Here is a 19,037-nt window from a genome sequence, read left to right on the forward strand (position 1 = left end):
TTATCTACATCTTAATACATGTATCTACATCATAATAAATGTATCTACATCACAATACATTTATCTACATCATAATAAATGTATCTACATCATAATACATTTGTCTACATAGATTTAGCTCTTTAGCTAGTCCTACACCCCAGTCTACCGGGCACCACACCTTAGTTATAGGGGACTCCATCACCCGAAACATAAAGCTTAGCAAACCAGCCACAATAAAGTGTATCCCCGGGGCCAGAGCACCTGACATTGAAGCTAATCTTAGGGAGCTAACTCGCAACAGGCCTAGTAAATACGTACGACAGGCTAATCGCACCACTAATTATGCGAATATAGTTGTACACGTTGGCTCCAATGACACTAGAATGAGACAGTCAGAGATTACAAAGAGAAACATAGCCAGGACTTGTGATCTCGCCAGAAAGATGTCCAGGCATCGAGTAATTGTCTCTGGCCCCCTGCCTGCGAGAGGCAATGATGAGAGATATAGCAGATTAGTCTCGCTTAACAAGTGGTTGGCTAGCTACTGTAGGACGCAGGGACTAACGTTTATTGATAACTGGCCCTCTTTCTGGGGCAAACCAGGCTTGCTGATGAGAGACGGCCTTCACCCTAACCAGGAAGGCGCCATCATCCTGTCTAGAAACATAGACTACTATTTAAGTCTCACTTGACTGACTACACTAGAGCAAGCCCGGTCACAGGCAATTACAATGTCTGTTAGTCCGGGTGAGGAGTCAGTTAAGCTAGAACTAGCCAGCGCCAGGCTGGATAATCCATGTACGCATAGCAATTCTCTTAGAATAATACACAATTCACATAATGTTTTTTCTGTTGTGTCTGTGTCAGAGGTGGACATGCATTCTACTGAGGTGGCAAATTATGATATGTCCAGTCTATTGCAGCCCCAAGCAAACAATCGGAAAATTCCCGTCATATCAATTCCTAGATATGGTCGAAACTATTTCAAGTGCACTACGCATAATAAACGCAACATTGTTAATGTTGCCACTACGGATAATCTTAACAAAAACTCGTCAAAACAGCCCAATACCTATAATATGGGCTTTTTAAACATAAGATCATTGTCTCCCAAGGCGTTATTGGTTAATGAGGTCATTAGAGACAACAATCTTAACGTCATTGGTCTTAGCGAAACCTGGCTCAAACCGGACGAATTTTTTGCGCTCAATGAGGCATCTCCTCCTAACTATACGAATGCGCATGTTGCCCGCCCTCTTAAAAGGGGAGGGGGTGTCGCACTAATATACAATGAAAATTTCAACCTTACCCCTAACCTAAATAATAAATATAAATCGTTTGAGGTGCTTACTATGAGGTCTGTCACACCGCTACCTCTCGACCTGGCTGTTATCTACCGCCCCCCTGGGCCCTATTCGGACTTTATCAGTGAATTCTCAGAGTTCGTTGCTGATCTAGTGACGCACGCCGACAATATAATCATAATGGGGGACTTTAATATCCATATGAATACCCCATCGGACCCTCAGTGCGTGGCGCTCCAAACCATAATTGATAGCTGTGGTCTTACACAAATAATACATGAACCCACGCATCGCAACGGTAATACAATAGATCTAGTGCTTGTCAGGGGTGTCACCACCTCCAAAGTTATGATACTTCCATATACTAAAGTAATGTCCGATCATTACCTTATAAAATTTGAAGTTTTGACTCTTTGTCAACAAGCTAATAATAATAATAACTGCTATAGCGGCCGCAACATTAATGCTGCCACAACGATGACTCTTGCTGACCTACTGCCTTCGGTAATAGCACCATTCCCAAATTATGTCGGCTCTATTGATAAACTCACTAACAACTTTGACGATGCCTTGCGCGAAATTATTGATTGTATAGCACCGCGAAAGCAAAAAAGGGCCCCTAAAAGGCGCACCCCATGGTTTACAGAAGAAATTAGAGCTCATAAATTATCATGTAGAAAACTGGAACGCAAATGGCGCGCGACTAAACTTGAGGTTTTCCATCAAGCATGGAGTGATAGTTTAATAACTTATAAACGCATGCTTACCTTAGCTAAAGCTAAATATTACTCAAATCTCATCCGCCTCAACAAAAACGATCCTAAATTTCTGTTTAGTACAGTAGCATCGCTAACCCAACAAGGGACTCCTCCCAGTAGCTCCACCCACTCGGCAGATGATTTTATGAATTTCTTTAATAAGAAAATTGAACTCATTAGAAAGGAGATTAAAGACAACGCATCCCAGCTACAACTGGGCTCTATTAACACAAATACGACTGTATATACGACGGACATTGCCCTCCAAAATAGTCTCTCTATTTTTGATGAAATAACATTAGAGGAATTATTACAGCGTGTAAGTGGGATAAAACAAACAACATGTTTACTTGACCCACTTCCTGGGAAACTTATCAAGGAACTGTTTGTATTATTAGGTCCATCAGTGTTAAATATTATAAACTTATCACTTTCCTCCGGCACTGTTCCCCTAGCATTCAAAAAAGCGGTTATTCATCCTCTGCTCAAAAGACCTAACCTCGATCCTGACCTCATGGTAAACTACCGACCGGTCTCCCACCTTCCGTTTATTTCCAAAATTCTCGAAAAAACTGTTGCACAGCAGCTAAATGAACACTTAGTGACTAACAATCTCTGTGAACCTTTTCAATCCGGTTTCAGGGCAAATCACTCTACGGAGACAGCCCTCGCAAAAATGACTAATGATCTATTGCTAACCATGGATGTCATCTATGTTGCTGCTTCTTGATCTTAGCGCCGCTTTCCATACCGTCGATCATAATATTTTATTAGAGCGTATCAAAACACGTATTGGTATGTCAGACTTAGCCTTGTCTTGGTTTAACTCTTATCTTACTGACAGGATGCAGTGCGTCTCCCATAACAATGTGACCTCGGACTATGTCAAGGTAACGTGCGGAGTTCCCCAGGGTTCAGTTCTTGGCCCTGCACTCTTTAGTATTTACATGCTGCCGCTGGGTGACATCATACGCAAGTACGGTGTTAGCTTTCACTGTTATGCTGATGACACTCAACTCTACATGCCCCTAAAGCTGACCAACACGCCGGACTGTAGTCAGCTGGAGGCGTGTCTTAATGAAATTAAACAATGGATGTCCGCTAACTTTTTGCAACTCAACGCTAAGAAAACGGAAATGCTGATTATCGGTCCTGCTAGACACCAACATCTATTTAATAATACCACCTTAACATTTGACAACCAAACTATTACACAAGGAGACTCGGTAAAGAATCTGGGTATTATCTTCGACCCAACTCTCTCGTTTGAGTCACACATTAAGAGTGTTACTAAAACAACTCTCTCGTTTGAGTCACACATTAAGAGTGTTACTAAAACAACTCTCTCGTTTGAGTCACACATTAAGAGTGTTACTAAAACAACTCTCTCGTTTGAGTCACACATTAAGAGTGTTACTAAAACAACTCTCTCGTTTGAGTCACACATTAAGAGTGTTACTAAAACGGCCTTCTTTCATCTCCGTAATATCGCTAAAATTCGTTCCATCTTGTCCACTAGCGACGCTGAGATCATTATTCATGCGTTCGTTACGTCTCGTCTCGATTACTGTAATGTATTATTTTCGGGCCTCCCTATGTCTAGCATTAAAAGATTACAGTTGGTACAAAATGCGGCTGCAAGGCTTTTGACAAAAACAAGAAAGTTTGATCATATTACGCCTATACTGTATATACCTTTATATACATATATACATACATATATATACCTATACTGGCTCACTTGCACTGGCTTCCTGTGCACTTAAGATGCGACTTTAAGGTTTTACTACTTACGTATAAAATATTACACGGTTTAGCTCCAGCCTATCTCGCCGATTGTATTGTACCATATGTCCCGACAAGAAATCTGCGTTCAAAGAACTCCGGCTTATTAGTGATTCCCAGAGCCAAAAAAAAGTCTGCGGGCTATAGAGCGTTTTCTATTGGGGCTCCAGTACTCTGGAATGCCCTCCCGGTAACAGTTAGAGATGCTACCTCAGTAGAAGCATTTAAGTCCCATCTTAAAACTCATTTGTATAATCTAGCCTTTAAATAGACCCCCCCTTTTTTAGACCAGTTGATCTGCCGTTTCTTTTCTTCTCTCCTCTTCTCCCCTGTCCCTTGCGAGGGGGAGTTGCATAGGTCCGGTGGCCATGGATGAAGTGCTGGCTGTCCAGAGCCGGGACCCCGGGTGGACCACTAGCCTGTGCATCGGTTGGGGACATCTCTGCGCTGCTGACCCGTCTCCGCTCGGGATGGTTTCCTGTTGGCCCCGCTGTGGACTGGACTCCCGCTGATGTGTTGGATCCACTGTGGACTGGACTTTCACAATGCTATGTCAGACCCACTCGACATCCGTTGCTTTCGGTCTCCCCTAGAGGGGGGGGGTTACCCACATATGCGGTCCTCTCCAAGGTTTCTCATAGTCATTCACCGACGTCCCACTGGGGTGAGTTTTTCCTTGCCCGTATGTGGGCTCTGTACCGAGGATGTCGTTGTGGCTTGTACAGCCCTTTGAGACACTTGTGATTTAGGGCTATATAAATAAACATTGATTGATTGATTGATTGATCTACATCATAATAAATGTATCTACATCATAATACATTTATCTACATCACAATACATTTATCTACATCATAATAAATGTATCTACATCATAATACATTTATCTACATCATAATAAATGTATCTACATCATAATACATTTATCTACATCATAATACATTTATCTACATCATAATAAATGTATCTACATCATAATACATTTATCTACATCATAATACATGTATCTACATCATAATACATTTATCTACATCATTATAAATGTATCTACATCATAATACATTTATCTACATCTTAATACATTTATCTACATCATAAAACATTTATCTACATCATAATACATTTATCTACATCATAATACATTTATCTACATCTTAATACATGTATCTACATTATAATACATTTATCTACATCATAATACATTTATCTACATCTTAATACATTTATCTACATCATAATACATTTATCTACATCATAATACATTTATCTACATTATAATACAGTTATCTACATCCTAATAAATGTATCTACATCATAATACATTTATCTACATCATAAGCGTTTATCTACATAATAATACATTTCTCTACATCATAATACATTTATCTACATCATAATACATTTATCTACATCATAATACATTTATCTACATCATCATGTCATGGCTGTCTTGAGTTTACAATAATTTCTACAACTCTTATTTTGTTGTGATGTAGTGATTGGAGCACATACTTGTTGTTGTTGTGATGTAGTGATTGGAGCACATACTTGTTGTTGTTGTGATGTAGTGATTGGAGCACATACTTGTTGTTGTTGTGATGTAGTGATTGGAGCACATACTTGTTGTTGTTGTGATGTAGTGATTGGAGCACATACTTGTTGTTGTTGTGATGTAGTGATTGGAGCACATACTTGTTGTTGTTGTGATGTAGTGATTGGAGCACATACTTGTTGTTGTTGTGATGTAGTGATTGCAGCACATACTTGTTGTTGTTGTGATGTAGTGATTGGAGCACATACTTGTTGCTGTTGTGATGTAGTGATTGGAGCACATACTTGTTGTTGTTGTGATGTAGTGATTGGAGCACATACTTGTTGTTGTTGTGATGTAGTGATTGGAGCACATACTTGTTGTTGTTGTGATGTAGTGATTGGAGCACATACTTGTTGTTGTTGTGATGTAGTGATTGGAGCACATACTTGTTGTTGTTGTGATGTAGTGATTGGAGCACATACTTGTTGTTGTTGTGATGTAGTGATTGGAGCACATACTTGTTGTTGTTGTGATGTAGTGATTGGAGCCCATACTTGTTGTTGTTGTGATGTAGTGATTGGAGCACATACTTGTTGTTGTTGTGATGTAGTGATTGGAGCACATACTTGTTGTTGTTGTGATGTAGTGATTGGAGCACATACTTGTTGTTGTGATGTAGTGATTGGAGCACATACTTGTTGTTGTTGTGATGTAGTGATTGGAGCACATACTTGTTGTTGTTGTGATGTAGTGATTGGAGCACATACTTGTTGTTGTTGTGATGTAGTGATTGGAGCACATACTTGTTGTTGTTGTGATGTAGTGATTGGAGCACATACTTGTTGCTGTTGTGATGTAGTGATTGGAGCACATACTTGATGTTGTTGTGATGTAGTGATTGGAGCACATACTTGTTGTTGTTGTGATGTAGTGATTGGAGCACATACTTGTTGTTGTGATGTAGTGATTGGAGCACATACTTGTTGTTGTTGTGATGTAGTGATTGGAGCACATACTTGTTGTTGTTGTGATGTAGTGATTGGAGCACATACTTGTTGTTGTTGTGATGTAGTGATTGGAGCACATACTTGTTGTTGTGATGTAGTGATTGGAGCACATACTTGTTGTTGTGATGTAGTGATTGGAGCACATACTTGTTGCTGTTGTGATGTAGTGATTGGAGCACATACTTGTTGTTGTTGTGATGTAGTGATTGGAGCACATACTTGTTGTTTTTGTGATGTAGTGATTGGAGCACATACTTGTTGTTGTTGTGATGTAGTGATTGGACCACATACTTGTTGTTGTTGTGATGTAGTGATTGGAGCACATACTTGTTGTTGTTGTGATGTAGTGATTGGAGCACATACTTGTTGTTGTGATGTAGTGATTGGAGCACATACTTGTTGTTGTGATGTAGTGATTGGAGCACATACTTGTTGCTGTTGTGATGTAGTGATTGGAGCACATACTTGTTGTTGTTGTGATGTAGTGATTGGAGCACATACTTGTTGTTGTTGTGATGTAGTGATTGGAGCACATACTTGTTGTTGTGATGTAGTGATTGGAGCACATACTTGTTGTTGTGATGTAGTGATTGGAGCACATACTTGTTGCTGTTGTGATGTAGTGATTGGAGCACATACTTGTTGTTGTTGTGATGTAGTGATTGGAGCACATACTTGTTGTTTTTGTGATGTAGTGATTGGAGCACATACTTGTTGTTGTTGTGATGTAGTGATTGGAGCACATACTTGTTGTTGTTGTGATGTAGTGATTGGAGCACATACTTGTTGTTGTTGTGATGTAGTGATTGGAGCACATACTTGTTGTTGTTGTGATGTAGTGATTGGAGCACATACTTGTTGTTGTGATGTAGTGATTGGAGCACATACTTGTTGTTGTGATGTAGTGATTGGAGCACATACTTGTTGCTGTTGTGATGTAGTGATTGGAGCACATACTTGTTGTTGTTGTGATGTAGTGATTGGAGCACATACTTGTTGTTTTTGTGATGTAGTGATTGGAGCACATACTTGTTGTTGTTGTGATGTAGTGATTGGACCACATACTTGTTGTTGGTGTGATGTAGTGATTGGAGCACATACTTGTTGCTTTTGTGATGTAGTGATTGGAGCACATACTTGTTGCTGTTGTGATGTAGTGATTGGAGCACATACTTGTTGTTGTTGTGATGTAGTGATTGGACCACATACTTGTTGTTGTTGTGATGTAGTGATTGGAGCACATACTTGTTGTTGTTGTGATGTAGTGATTGGAGCACATACTTGTTGTTGTTGTGATGTAGTGATTGGAGCACATACTTGTTGTTGTTGTGATGTAGTGATTGGAGCACATACTTGTTGTTGTTGTGATGTAGTGATTGGAGCACATACTTGTTGTTGTTGTGATGTAGTGATTGGAGCACATACTTGTTGTTGTGATGTAGTGATTGGAGCACATACTTGTTGTTGTGATGTAGTGATTGGAGCACATACTTGTTGCTGTTGTGATGTAGTGATTGGAGCACATACTTGTTGTTGTTGTGATGTAGTGATTGGAGCACATACTTGTTGTTTTTGTGATGTAGTGATTGGAGCACATACTTGTTGTTGTTGTGATGTAGTGATTGGAGCACATACTTGTTGTTGTTGTGATGTAGTGATTGGAGCACATACTTGTTGTTGTGATGTAGTGATTGGAGCACATACTTGTTGTTGTGATGTAGTGATTGGAGCACATACTTGTTGCTGTTGTGATGTAGTGATTGGAGCACATACTTGTTGTTGTTGTGATGTAGTGATTGGAGCACATACTTGTTGTTGTTGTGATGTAGTGATTGGAGCACATACTTGTTGTTGTTGTGATGTAGTGATTGGAGCACATACTTGTTGTTGTTGTGATGTAGTGATTGGAGCACATACTTGTTGCTGTTGTGATGTAGTGATTGGAGCACATACTTGTTGTTGTTGTGATGTAGTGATTGGAGCACATACTTGTTGTTGTTGTGATGTAGTGATTGGAGCACATACTTGTTGTTGTTGTGATGTAGTGATTGGAGCACATACTTGTTGTTGTTGTGATGTAGTGATTGGAGCACATACTTGTTGTTGTTGTGATGTAGTGATTGGAGCACATACTTGTTGTTGTTGTGATGTAGTGATTGGAGCACATACTTGTTGATGTTGTGATGTAGTGATTGGAGCACATACTTGTTGTTGTTGTGATGTAGTGATTGGAGCACATACTTGTTGTTGTTGTGATGTAGTGATTGGAGCACATACTTGTTGTTGTTGTGATGTAGTGATTGGAGCACATACTTGTTGTTGTTGTGATGTAGTGATTGGAGCACATACTTGTTGTTGTTGTGATGTAGTGATTGGAGCACATACTTGTTGTTGTTGTGATGTAGTGATTGGAGCACATACTTGTTGTTGTTGTGATGTAGTGATTGGAGCACATACTTGTTGTTGTTGTGATGTAGTGATTGGAGCACATACTTGTTGTTGTTGTGATGTAGTGATTGGAGCACATACTTGTTGTTGTTGTGATTTAGTGATTGGAGCACATACTTGTTGTTGTTGTGATGTAGTGATTGGAGCACATACTTGTTGCTCACAAAAAACATTCATGAAGTTTGCTTCTTTTATGAATTTATTATGTGTCTACTGAAAATGTGAGGTTGAAAAGTATACATCCAGCAATGTTAATATTTGCTTCCTTGGCAAGTTGACCTGCAATAAGGCACTTTTGGTAGCCATCCACAAGCTTCTGCTTGACCACTTGACCACTAAATTGCTGCAGTTCAGCTAAATGTCTGACATGGACTTGTTTCTTCAGCATTGTCCACACCTTTAAGTCAGGCCATTCTAAAACCTTCATTCTAGCCTGATTTAGCCATTCCTTTACCACTTTTGAGGTGTGTTTGGGGTCATTGTCCTGTTGGAACACCCAACAAGACCCAACCTCCGGGCTGATGATTTTAGCTTGTCCTGAACAATTTGGAGCTAATCCTCCTTTTTCATTGTCCCATTTAAAGCAGCAGTTCCATTGGCAGCAAAACAGGCCCAGAGCATAATACTACCACCACCATGCTTGACGGTAGGATTGGTGTTCCTGGGATTAAAGGCCTCCCCTTCTCTCCTCCAAACATATTGCTGGGTATTGTGGCCAAACAGCTCCAATTTTTGTTTTATATATATATATATATATATATATATATATATATATATATATATATATATATATATATATATATATATATATATATATATATATATATATATATATGTATCTATATATATATATGTATCTATATATATATATGTATCTATATATATATATCTATATATATATATATATATATATATATATATATATATATATATATATATAGATATATATATATATATATAGATATATATATATATATATATATCTATATATATATATATATATATCTATATATATATATATATATGTATGTGTTTCATGCAGTATTGATGGAGACACAAGAAAGTGTCCTGATGCGTGTCAAAGGTGCAAGTCATTATCTAGCAGGTGCAACAATGATTGTAATTGTAATTGCTTCCACGTGGTAAAGCTGCTGATTAGATCCCTTGTTGACGCCACTACATTGGAGGTCTAATCAATGGCAATCATTTTTATCACCATCATCATCTCGTATATGTCAGTGCTGACTAACTGACTCACTAATTACTGATGGTGTCTGTGTGTGTGTGTGTGTGTGTGTGTGTGTGTGTGTGTGTGTGTGTGTGTGTGTGTGTGTGTGTGTGTGTGTGTGTGTGTGTGTGTGTGTGTGTGTGTGTGTGTGTGTGTGTGTGTGTGTGTGTGTGTGTGTGTGTGAGTGTGTGTGTGTGAGTGTGTGTGTGTGAGCATTCATATTAGAGAAGCAGGGTTTGCTATCAAAAGTGAAATTACAAGTTACAAGACAAGCAGCTTAAAAAAAAGGTTTGCTTTGTAATTGGAAGTAGGAGTTCAGTAAAAAGCAATAGTTGTTCATGACATGAGGTTGCCTTCAAAATAAATCCTACACAGTAATGTGCCTTCAAGGTTCAAATCATTCACTTTGGAAGCTCAGGCCAACATTACAGTCAATAAAGTGTATGAAATGTAAAGTGAGTTGCCATAGAAACCTTCCTGGGAAGCAATAAAGTTCAAGATGCTGCAACACATGTGTCACATGTGTCACACTGCACATGTGTCACATGTGTCACACTGCTCATGTGTCACATGTGTCACACTGCACATGTGTCACATGTGTCACACTGCACATGTGTCACACTGCACATGTGTCACATGTGTCACACTGCACATGTGTCACACTGCACATGTGTCACACTGCACATGTGTCACACTGCACATGTGTCACACTGCTCATATGTCACATGTGTCACACTGCACATGTGTCACATGTGACACATGTGTCACATGTGTCACACTGCACATGTGTCACATGTGCAGTGTGACACATGTGACACATGTGCAGTGTGACACATGTGACACATGAGCAGTGTGACACATGTGCAGTGTGACACATGTGCAGTGTGACACATGTGACACATGAGCAGTGTGACACATGTGCAGTGTGACACATGTGCAGTGTGACACATGTGACACATGAGCAGTGTGACACATGTGCAGTGTGACACATGTGCAGTGTGACACATGTGACACATGTGCAGTGTGACACATGTGCAGTGTGACACATGTGACACATGTGCAGTGTGACACATGTGACACATGAGCAGTGTGACACATGTGACACATGTGCAGTGTGACACATGTGCAGTGTGACACATGTGCAGTGTGACACATGAGCAGTGTGACACATGTGTCACACTGCTCATGTGTCACATGTGTCACACTGCACATGTGTCACACTGCACATGTGTCACATGTGTCACACTGCACATGTGTCACACTGCTCATGTGTCACATGTGTCACACTGCACATGTGTCACACTGCTCATGTGTCACACTGCACATGTGTCACACTGCTCATGTGTCACACTGCTCATGTGTCACATGTGTCACACTGCTCATGTGTCACACTGCACATGTGTCACACTGCACATGTGTCACATGTGTCACACTGCACATGTGTCACACTGCTCATGTGTCACACTGCACATGTCTCACACTGCTCATGTGTCACATGTGTCACACTGCACATGTGTCACACTGCTCATGTGTCACATGTGTCACACTGCTCATGTGTCACACTGCACATGTGTCACACTGCTCATGTGTCACACTGCACATGTGTCACACTGCTCATGTGTCACACTGCACATGTCAGCATTTGTCCTTCTTGGACTGTACAATTACTACATGTACTGTACTGCCTTTCTAAAATAAAGGTACTTTTTGTTTTTTCGTGTACAAACCCTGTTTCCATATGAGTTGGGAAATGGTGTTAGATGTAAATATAAACGGAATACAATGATTTGCAAATCCTTTTCAAGCCATATTCAGTTGAATATGCTACAAAGACAACATATTTCATGTTCAAACTCATTAACTTTATTTTTTTGCAAATAATCATTAACTTTATAATTTGATGTCAGCAACACGTGACAAAGAAGTTGTGAAAGGTGGCAATAAATAGTGATAAAGTTGAGGAATGCTCATCAAACACTTATTTGGAACATCCCACAGGTGAACAGGCTAATTGGGAACAGGTGGGTGCCATGATTGGCTATAAAAGTAGATTCCATGAAATGCTCAGTCATTCACAAACAAGGATGGGGCGAGGGTCACCACTTTGTCAACAAATGCCTGAGCAAATTGTTGAACAGTTTAAGAACAACCTTTCTCAAGCAGCTATTGCAAGGAATTTAGGGATTTCACCATCTACGCTCCGTAATATCATCAAAGGGTTCAGAGAATGTGGAGAAATCACTGCAGGTAAGCAGCTAAGCCCGTGACCTTCCATCCCTCAGGCTGTACTGCATCAACAAGCCACATCAGTGTGTAAAGGATATCACCACATGGGCTCAGGAACACTTCAGAAACCCACTGTCAGTAACTACAGTTGGTCGCTACATCTGTAAGTGCAAGTTAAAACTCTCCTATGCAAGGCCAACACCGTTTATCAACAACACCCAGAAACGCCGCCGGCTTGGCTGGGCCTGAGCTCATCTAAGATGGACTGATACAAAGTGGAAAAGTGTTCTGTGGTCTGATGAGTCCACATTTCAAATTGTTTTTGGAAACTGTGGACGTGGTGTCCTCCGGACCAAAGAGGAAAAGAACCATCCAGATTGTTCTAGGGTGAAAGTGTAAGAGGCAGCACGTGTGATGGTATGGGGGTGTATTAGTGGCCAAGACATGGGTAACTTACACATCTGTGAAGGCACCATTAATGCTGAAAGGTACATACAGCTTTTGGAGCAACATATGTTGCCATCCAAGCAACGTTACCATGGACGCCCCTGCTTATTTCAGCAAGACAATGCCAAGCCAGGTGTTCCATCAACGTGGCTTCATAGTAAAAGAGTGCGGGTACTAGACTGGCCTGCCTGTAGTCCAGACATTGAAAATGTGTGGCACCTGCAATGTGAGAAGGGAGACCCCCGGACTGTTGAACAACTTAAGCTGTACATCAAGCAAGAATGGGAAAGAATTCCACTTCAAAAATGTGTCTCCTCACTTCCCAAACCAAAACTGAGTGTTGTTCAAAGGAAAGGCCATGTAACACAGTGGTGAACATGCCCTTTCACAACTACTTTGGCACGTGTTGCAGCCAGGACATTCTAAGTTAATTATTATTTGCAAAAAAAACCTAAAGTTTATGAGTTTGAACATGAAATATGTTGTCTTTGTAGCATATTCAACTGAATATGGCTGGAAAAGGATTTGCAAATCATTTTATTCCGTTTATATTTACATCTAACACCATTTCCCAACTCATATGGAAACGGGGTTTGTACACGAGTGCCGGACTAAACCATGAAGTCCTCTCACATACGTGACAAGCATGTTCTACCACAGTTTGTACAAGAAGTGCTCAGTTTTTGTAGGATTTGGTGAAGCATGAACATTTTCACCAAAAGTTTGCCTCAATGTTCTTATAGCATCTTTGTTATGGTACAACCAAACCTTTTGTGTAACTAACCACTGGAGTCTTTTTGCAGTGCCTGGACAAAGAAACCTAAGTGCTGGTGACTGTTGAGTTGCTGTGTGTGTTTTGAAGTAGGACTGCTAAATATGAGGCCAAAGCAACTTTCACATGCCAGCATTTTCATCAAGAAAAATGTTGATTTGAAGGCAGAACTCGTAGAAAAAGGTGTTCATGTCCTTCTAACCTCAACAAGAGTCTTTGATAAAGGTACAACTGATTATTTCGTGTGAACGATTCGATCCGATTCAAATTCCAGGGGTGACGATTGGACTCAGAACCAATTGTTGATCCAACACAGTTCTCGCTTCAAACTAATGTAGTCTTTTGTTTTATAATCATAATGACACACTTTCAAAGCAATCAATCAATCAATCAATCAATGTTTATTTATATAGCCCTAAATCACAAAAGTCTCAAAGGGCTGCACAAGCCACAACCACATCCTCGGTACAGAGCCCACAAAAGGGACGTCGATGTGAATGACTATGAGAGACCTTGGAGAGGACCGCATATGTGGGTAACCCCCCCTCTAAGTACAGTCCATAGTGGATCCACATAACAGTGACAGTCCAGTCCATAGTGGGGCCAGCAGGAGACCATCCCGAGCAGAGACAGGTCAGCAACGCAGAGACGTCCCCAACTGATGCACAGGCGAGCGGTCCACCCCGGGTCCCGACTCTGGACAGCCAGCACTTCATCCATGGTCACCGGAACCGGAATAACCCGGCGAGGGGGCAAAGGAGAAAAGAAAACGGCAGATCAACTGGTCTAAAAAAAGGGGGTCTATTTAAAGGCTAGATCAGGAGTCACCAACGCGGTGCCCGCGGGCACCAGGTAGCCCGTAAGGACCAGATGAGTAGCCCGCTGGCCTGTTCTAAAAATAGCTCAAATAGCAGCACTTACCAGTGAGCTGCCTCTATTTTTTAAATTGTATTTATTTACTAGCAAGCTGGTCTCGCTTTGCTCAACGACATTTTTAATTCTAAGAGAGACAAAACTCAAATAGAATTTTAAAATCCAAGAAAATATTTTAAAGACTTGGTCTTCACTTGTTTAAATAAATTCATTAATTTTTTTACTTTGCTTCTTATAATTTTAGAGAAAAAATACAACCTTAAAAATGATTTTAGGATTTTTAAACACATATACCTTTTTACCTTCTAAATTCCTTCCTCTTCTTTCCTGACAATTTAAATCAATGTTCAAGTAAATTAATTGTTTTTATTGTAAAGAATAATAAACAAATTTTAATTTAATTTTTCATTTTAGCTTCTGTCTTTTCGACGAAGAATATTTGTGAAATATTTCTTCAAACTTATTATGGTTAAAATTCAAAAAAAAATATTCTGGCAGATCTAGAAAATCTGTAGAATCAAATTTAAATCTTATTTCAAAGTCTTTTGAATTTCTTTTAAAATTTTTGTTCTGGAAAATCTAGAAGTAATAATGATTTGTCCTTGTTAGAAATATAGCTTGGTCCAATTTGTTATATATTCTAACTAAGTGCAGATTGGATTTTAACCTATTTAAAACATGTCATCAAAATTCTAAAATTAATCTTAATCAGGAAAAATTACTAATGATGTTCCATAAATTATTTTTTTAATTTTTTCAAAAAGATTCGAATTAGCTAGTTTTTCTCTTCTTTTTTTTCGGTTGAATTTTGAATTTTAAAGAGTCGAAATTGAAGATAAACTATGTTTCAAAATTTAATTGTCATTTTTTTCGTGTTTTCTCCTCTTTTAAACCGTTCAATTAAGTGTAAATATCATTAATTATTAATAATAACATAGAGTTAAAGGTAAATTGAGCAAATTGGCTATTTCTGGCAATTTATTGAAGTGTGTATCAAACTGGTAGCCCTTCGCATTAATCACTACCCAAGAAGTAGCTCTTGCTTTCAAAAAGGTTGCTGACCCCTGCTATAGAGTATACAAATGAGTTTTAAGATGGGACTTAAATGCTTCTACTGAGGCAACTAAGAACACTTTCTTCTGGTCTCATGGAGATGGCCTAAATGGATTTTTAAAAGCTGATTCTTAAAAATGTAATCATTTGGATTTTTTTTTAAGGGGGGGAATTATCAAGAATCAATTTATAATCGGGATGAATTGTTAGGATTTGATCAAGGTGGTGACCCCAGGATGCAGAGACGGGAGGTGAGGTTGAATTAGAAAATGTTTAAACAATTGAATGAGTCCAAAAGTGTAACAAAAAGCGATGGTGCAGAAGTGCACACCATGAATAATCAAACAAAAGCAGGTCTCAGTGGTCGGCAGGGGGGAACAGCCAGGGGGCGCTGAGCACAACAAGAGGTCCAACACAAAATCCTCTTTACCTCAGGGAGGCTAGGAAGCAAACATAAAGAGGTTAGGAATTTCAGGAATAAGGAGAGACAACATACCAGGAGAGACAACATACCAGGAGAGACAACATACCAGGAGAGACAACATACCAGGCAGGACCAAGTGAATCAGAGGTGCAGGAGACAAGAAGCAGCTGACAGTGACGAGCTTAAATAGTCCTTGCTTGAAATGGTTGCAGGTGTGCCTGGCTGGGGACTAATGAACTGAAGACAAACACACACCATAAAAAGAGAAGGCAGGGAAATAATAAAACACAACATGAATGCTAATCGCCATTCGTGTGTGAGTAGATTTCATTTTTCCATTTCATTTGTTTATCGGTAGGTTGGAGTTGAAATCCCAGCCGAGTCATACCAAAGACGATACAAATGGGAGCCATTACCTCCCTGCTTGGCACTCAGCATCAAGGCTTGGAGTTGGGGGTTAAATCACCAAAATGATTCCCGGGCGCGGCGCCGCTGCTGCTCACTGCTCCCCAAGGGGATGGGACAAATGCAGAGGACAAATGTCACCACATCTAGTGTGTGTGTGACTATCATTGCTACTTTAATTTTTAATTAATTTATTTGCATGTATTTCATATTAACCTTTAAAAAGGCATTACGAACCAAATCAGGTACGACTAAACATTAGGAGCTAGTTGTCTTACTTTTACTCTTAAAAGGGTCAAATCATGATTTTTTTTTTCCATTTGAAACGCCTCCTTGTGGTCTACATGAAATGTAATGGTGGGTCTCAAGTGGAATGTTTGCATATGTGGATGTCAAAGTTGACCAACTTGTGGGATTATGTCCACAACCTTCTACTATCCAGGTGAGAGACATGATTTATCATCTACAATTAACTTTCACCAACTCAGAGGCCATGCAGCAGCTCAATATGTCAATATAGCAACATAAGCTAGTTAGCGCTCTGTGGTCACGACTTTACTAATAATAGTGTGTCTGTGTTAGCACTTATAATAACAATCTAGTTAATATTCAGGTCACAACATGTATTGTTGGTGTTTTTAGAGAGTTTTATGGGCGTAGTGTGTACTGCATCGTTAGCCACCTCATACATGCCATATTTTACCACTTAGAATGCATAAAATGTCAAACATAGGTGTTTTTGTCTTACATAAGGATTGTGAATGATTCCAAAAACAAAGTGGAGTTCCTTTTGAAGTGACGTGCACTTGAATGTTGACAACTTCAAAAAGTTGTTGCTTTCCCTGACATTGACAAATCCAATCGAATGTGAAATGAGTAATCATACTGTTAAAATAATTATATACAAGTTATCACACATCTCTTATGCTTAAAGGCCGTTGCTCTAGTTATTATCTATTCTGTACTTTTTCTGCTTCGTGCAAGGGCACACAACTTGTTATCTTCCATGGCATGTGAGGAGTGGCCTCGCTGCAGATGTTTTCTGTCTTTCAGCCTTCTAACAGCCAAGGCCGAACCAGGACCTCAACGAAGATGAGTCATATCAACAGCAGACAGACAAAGCAGAGACAGGGCACAATCACAAGGACCCCAGCAAATGATGTCACGTATTGTGCGTACTGAGCTGCTTGCATAATGTGTGACCCTTCCCTTTAGAAGCAGCCTCAGCATGTAACCAGGGAACTCCCAAACTGAATAAATAGGGGAGCGCGTGGACTGTTCCTCAGAGCGTGGGGGGAGACTGTAACTGAGTGTGCAGCTCCATGCGTTCTCCTCATAAGCTGAACTGAACTCTGTCTCTGCCTGATTCCTTGCTTCTTGTTCTGTTTGATAGTTCGGTGCTTAAACCTGACACATACAACAACATATCATCTAACAAACATAAGTGGAGAGACACCATCAACTAGGTTCATTTCCAGAAAGTGCAATTGAAGGAGCAGTAAGTAAAGTATGAGGCAGCAGTTAGATGAGGGCTACAATTCCATATTGAGGGGTTTCCTTCAATCATACTGTGATATCAACTTTATTCTTTCTTTGTCTGCTAAAAAGTGAGTAGCTGAATGTGAAGTCACATGTCTCCCTCCTCTGCCCACAGCCGTCGCCGTGTGAATGGTGTCGCTGCGAGCCCAACAACGAGGTGCACTGTGTGGTGTCCGACTGCGCCGTCCCGGAGTGCGTCAACCCCGTCTACGAGCCGGAGCAATGCTGCCCCATCTGTAAAAATGGTAAAGAATGATCAGAATTTGATGTGCCTGGGCAGAGACTGACCGCATACCCAGGGCCAGTGGGGGATGTCAAGTACCAGATTTCCTGGACTATAGACCGCACCAGTATATAAGCCACACCCACTACATTTGACAAGAAAAGCAATCCATATATTGGCCGCATCGGACTACAAGTCGCAGATATATACAGTGGTGGTCCAAAGTGTACATACACGTGTAAAGTACATCATGTCATGGCTGTCAATCATTTCTACTACTCTTATGTTGTTGTGATGTAGTGATTGGAGCACATACTTGTTGTTGTTGTGATGTAGTGATTGGAGCACATACTTGTTGTTGTTGTGATGTAGTGATTGGAGCACATACTTGTTGTTGTTGTGATGTAGTGATTGGAGCACATACTTGTTGTTGTTGTGATGTAGTGATTGGAGCACATACTTGTTGTTGTTGTGATGTAGTGATTGGAGCACATACTTGTTGTTGTTGTGATGTAGTGATTGGAGCACATACTTGTTGTTGTTGTGATGTAGTGATTGGAGCACATACTTGTTGTTGTTGTGATGTAGTGATTGGAGCACATACTTGTTGTTGTTGTGATGTAGTGATTGGAGCACATACTTGTTGTTGTTGTGATGTAGTGATTGGAGCACATACTTGTTGTTGTTGTGATGTAGTGATTGGAGCACATACTTGTTGTTGTTGTGATGTAGTGATTGGAGCACATACTTGTTGTTGTTGTGATGTAGTGATTGGAGCACATGCTTGTTGTTGTTGTGATGTAGTGATTGGAGCACATACTTGTTGTTGTTGTTGTGATGTAGTGATTGGAGCACATACTTGTTGTTGTTGTGATGTAGTGATTGGAGCACATACTTGTTGTTGTTGTGATGTAGTGATTGGAGCACATACTTGTTGTTGTTGTGATGTAGTGATTGGAGCACATACTTGTTGTTGTTGTTGTTGTGATGTAGTGATTGGAGCACATACTTGTTGTTGTTGTGATGTAG

General features: G+C 40.0%; 1 protein-coding gene across 2 annotated transcripts in view; it reads left to right on the forward strand.

Moving 5' to 3' along the window:
* Positions 1-19,037, forward strand: part of vwc2l (von Willebrand factor C domain containing 2 like) — a 112,203-nt gene that overhangs the window by 70,513 nt on the left and 22,653 nt on the right. For both annotated transcript variants that reach the window (XM_062070443.1, XM_062070444.1), the window contains exon 4: positions 17,901-18,030. In XM_062070443.1, coding sequence (XP_061926427.1) covers positions 17,901-18,030 — 130 coding nt within the window. The remainder of the gene's footprint in view (positions 1-17,900; positions 18,031-19,037) is intronic.

The sequence above is a fragment of the Entelurus aequoreus genome, linkage group LG14, assembly GCF_033978785.1.
Source record: "Entelurus aequoreus isolate RoL-2023_Sb linkage group LG14, RoL_Eaeq_v1.1, whole genome shotgun sequence".
Taxonomy (NCBI): Eukaryota; Metazoa; Chordata; class Actinopteri; order Syngnathiformes; family Syngnathidae; genus Entelurus; species Entelurus aequoreus.